Below are 2,191 nucleotides of genomic sequence, written 5' to 3'. Positions count from 1 at the left end.
GTGTGTGTGTGTGTGTGTGTATGTGTGTGTGTGTGTGTGCGGTTTTAACTTTTTGTGTTATTAAAGTTAAGTTGTGTGATTTACCAGTTCAATATATGGCGAATCCAGGCTATGGCAAATAGAAGGAGAAGGATTGATGTCGGCGCTGACGAGATTACATAGGCAATCCATAGGATGGTTGACACTATGCAGCCTGTTGCAGCCCAACCTAGGACCATGGTCCTACCAGTGAGACCGATGACTATGGAAGATGTGTTGAAGCACAAGCCGTCAAAGTTCAACAACAAAGCTACTCCTGATGAAGCTGATGCTTGGCTCTAAGAGTGTGAGAAGATATTCCGAGTTTTGGCTTGTACAGAGGAGCAACATCTGACTTTCGCCACATTTCTGCTTGTTGGCGATGCCGAGTATTGGTGGACGGAGATGCAACAACAAATGCGGACCCGCCAGGAGGAGGTGCATATTCCTAGAGAAGTATTTTCCAAACTCGACCAAACATGCTCTAGAGGTAGAGTTTCTTACACTACAGCAGGGTAGTAAATCGGTGCAGGCTTACATCGATCATTTTGAATACTTGGTGAGATTCTACTCGCAGGAGATCACAGAGGAGTGGCGTTGTCGCAAGTTTGAGGGAGGCTTGAGGCACGAGCTGTGCAGATTCCTGGTGCCACTACGGATAAGAGAATTTCTAGTTTTAGTAGAGTAGGCCAGAACAGTAGAGGATCTGGAGACGGGACCCAATAGGGTCGTGAGGTCGTAGAAGAGTACTATAGAGACTAGGCAGCAGAAGATGCCATATAGTAGGCCACAGTCTTCCTCCCCAAGGCTGCGGTGTTATAATTGCGGAGGTGCACATCTTCACAGGAACTGTACTAAAGCCGCTGGTAGTTCAGGTGGTAGCGCTGATCATGTGAAGTGCTACAAATGTGAGCAAATGGGGCACTATGCGAGGCAATGTCCCAATAAGAAGGCGACTGGAGAAAGACCATCGCCGTAGAAACAACAAAAGGTGATAGCTGATCGACCCCGAGCCGCTGGGAGGGTGTTTGCATTGATCGGTACTAAGGCCACTTAGTCAGGTAACCTCATACTTGACCGATGTTTATTGTTTGATAACAGTGTTTTGGTGCTGTTTGACTCAGGAGCTACTCACTCGTTCATCTCACAAGAATGTTTAAGTAAACTGGGACTAGTAGCCCGTCAATTGGGGTGCGAACTGGTGGTCTCGACACCTGCCTCGGGGCAGGTCTTGACCAATTTAGTTTGCCAGATATTCTATTGAAGTGGCAAGACACAGGTTCAAAGTGAATCTCGTTTGCTTGTCGCTGGAGAGCCTGGACGTAATACTTGGCATGGACTGGCTGTCAGACAATCACATCATTATTGATTGTAGACGATGTAGTGTAGTATTTCCTGAAGCGGATGGGTTGTCTCTGATCTCCACTCGTGAGGCTATACAAGAGGAGGCCGATGGAGCTTCGTGCTATACGGTAGTGGTGCAGTCAGAGAAAAAGAGCACAGTTGATCTGATCAAAAGCATATCGGTAGTGGATGAGTATGCCGATGTGTTCCCTGATGAGGTGCCTAGATTACCACCAAGTAGGGACGTCGACTTTACCATTGACCTTGTTCCTAGAGTCGAGCTAGTGTCTATGGCCCCATATAGAATGGCACCAGCCGAGTTGGCTGAGTTGAAGAAGCAGATTGAAGATCTGCTAAAGAAGAGGTTCATTTGACCTAGTGCGTCGCCATGGGGAGCTCAAGTGCTATTAGTCAAGAAGAAGGATTGGAGTTCCCGGCTATGTGTGGATTACCGTCAACTAAATAAGTTGACAATCAAGAATAAATATCCACTGCCCAAAATTGATGACTTACTGGACCAGTTGAGGGGAGTAGGGGTATTCTCTAAAATCGATCTTCGATCCGGGTATCATCAAATTCTAGTCAAACCAGAAGATGTCCAGAATACTGCATTCAGATCGCGTTATGGTCACTATGAATATATGGTGATGCCCTTTGGAGTGACCAATGCCCCTACATATTGATGGACTACATGAATAGAATCTTCAGACCGTGGTTACATAAGTTTGTCGTAGTATTCATTGACGACATTCTTATTTACTCCAAGAACTGGGAGGAACATGCCAAGCATCTACGGGTTGTGCTAGATGTACTCAGAGAGCACCACTTG

General features: G+C 46.4%; 1 protein-coding gene across 1 annotated transcript; it reads left to right on the top strand.

Annotated features, from left to right (window-relative positions):
* Positions 1-400: 400 nt before the first annotated feature.
* On the top strand, positions 401-997 carry LOC114187763. The gene is made up of 2 exons (XM_028076119.1): positions 401-664; positions 761-997. Exons 1-2 carry the CDS (start codon positions 401-403, stop codon positions 995-997), a joined length of 501 nt encoding a protein of 166 aa, XP_027931920.1.
* Positions 998-2,191: the final 1,194 nt, after the last annotated feature.

Source organism: Vigna unguiculata, chromosome 6 (assembly GCF_004118075.2).
Source record: "Vigna unguiculata cultivar IT97K-499-35 chromosome 6, ASM411807v1, whole genome shotgun sequence".
Classification (NCBI taxonomy): Eukaryota; Viridiplantae; Streptophyta; class Magnoliopsida; order Fabales; family Fabaceae; genus Vigna; species Vigna unguiculata.
The sequence above is the reverse complement of the archived record's forward strand: the minus strand, read 5'-3'. Positions and strand labels throughout refer to the sequence as shown.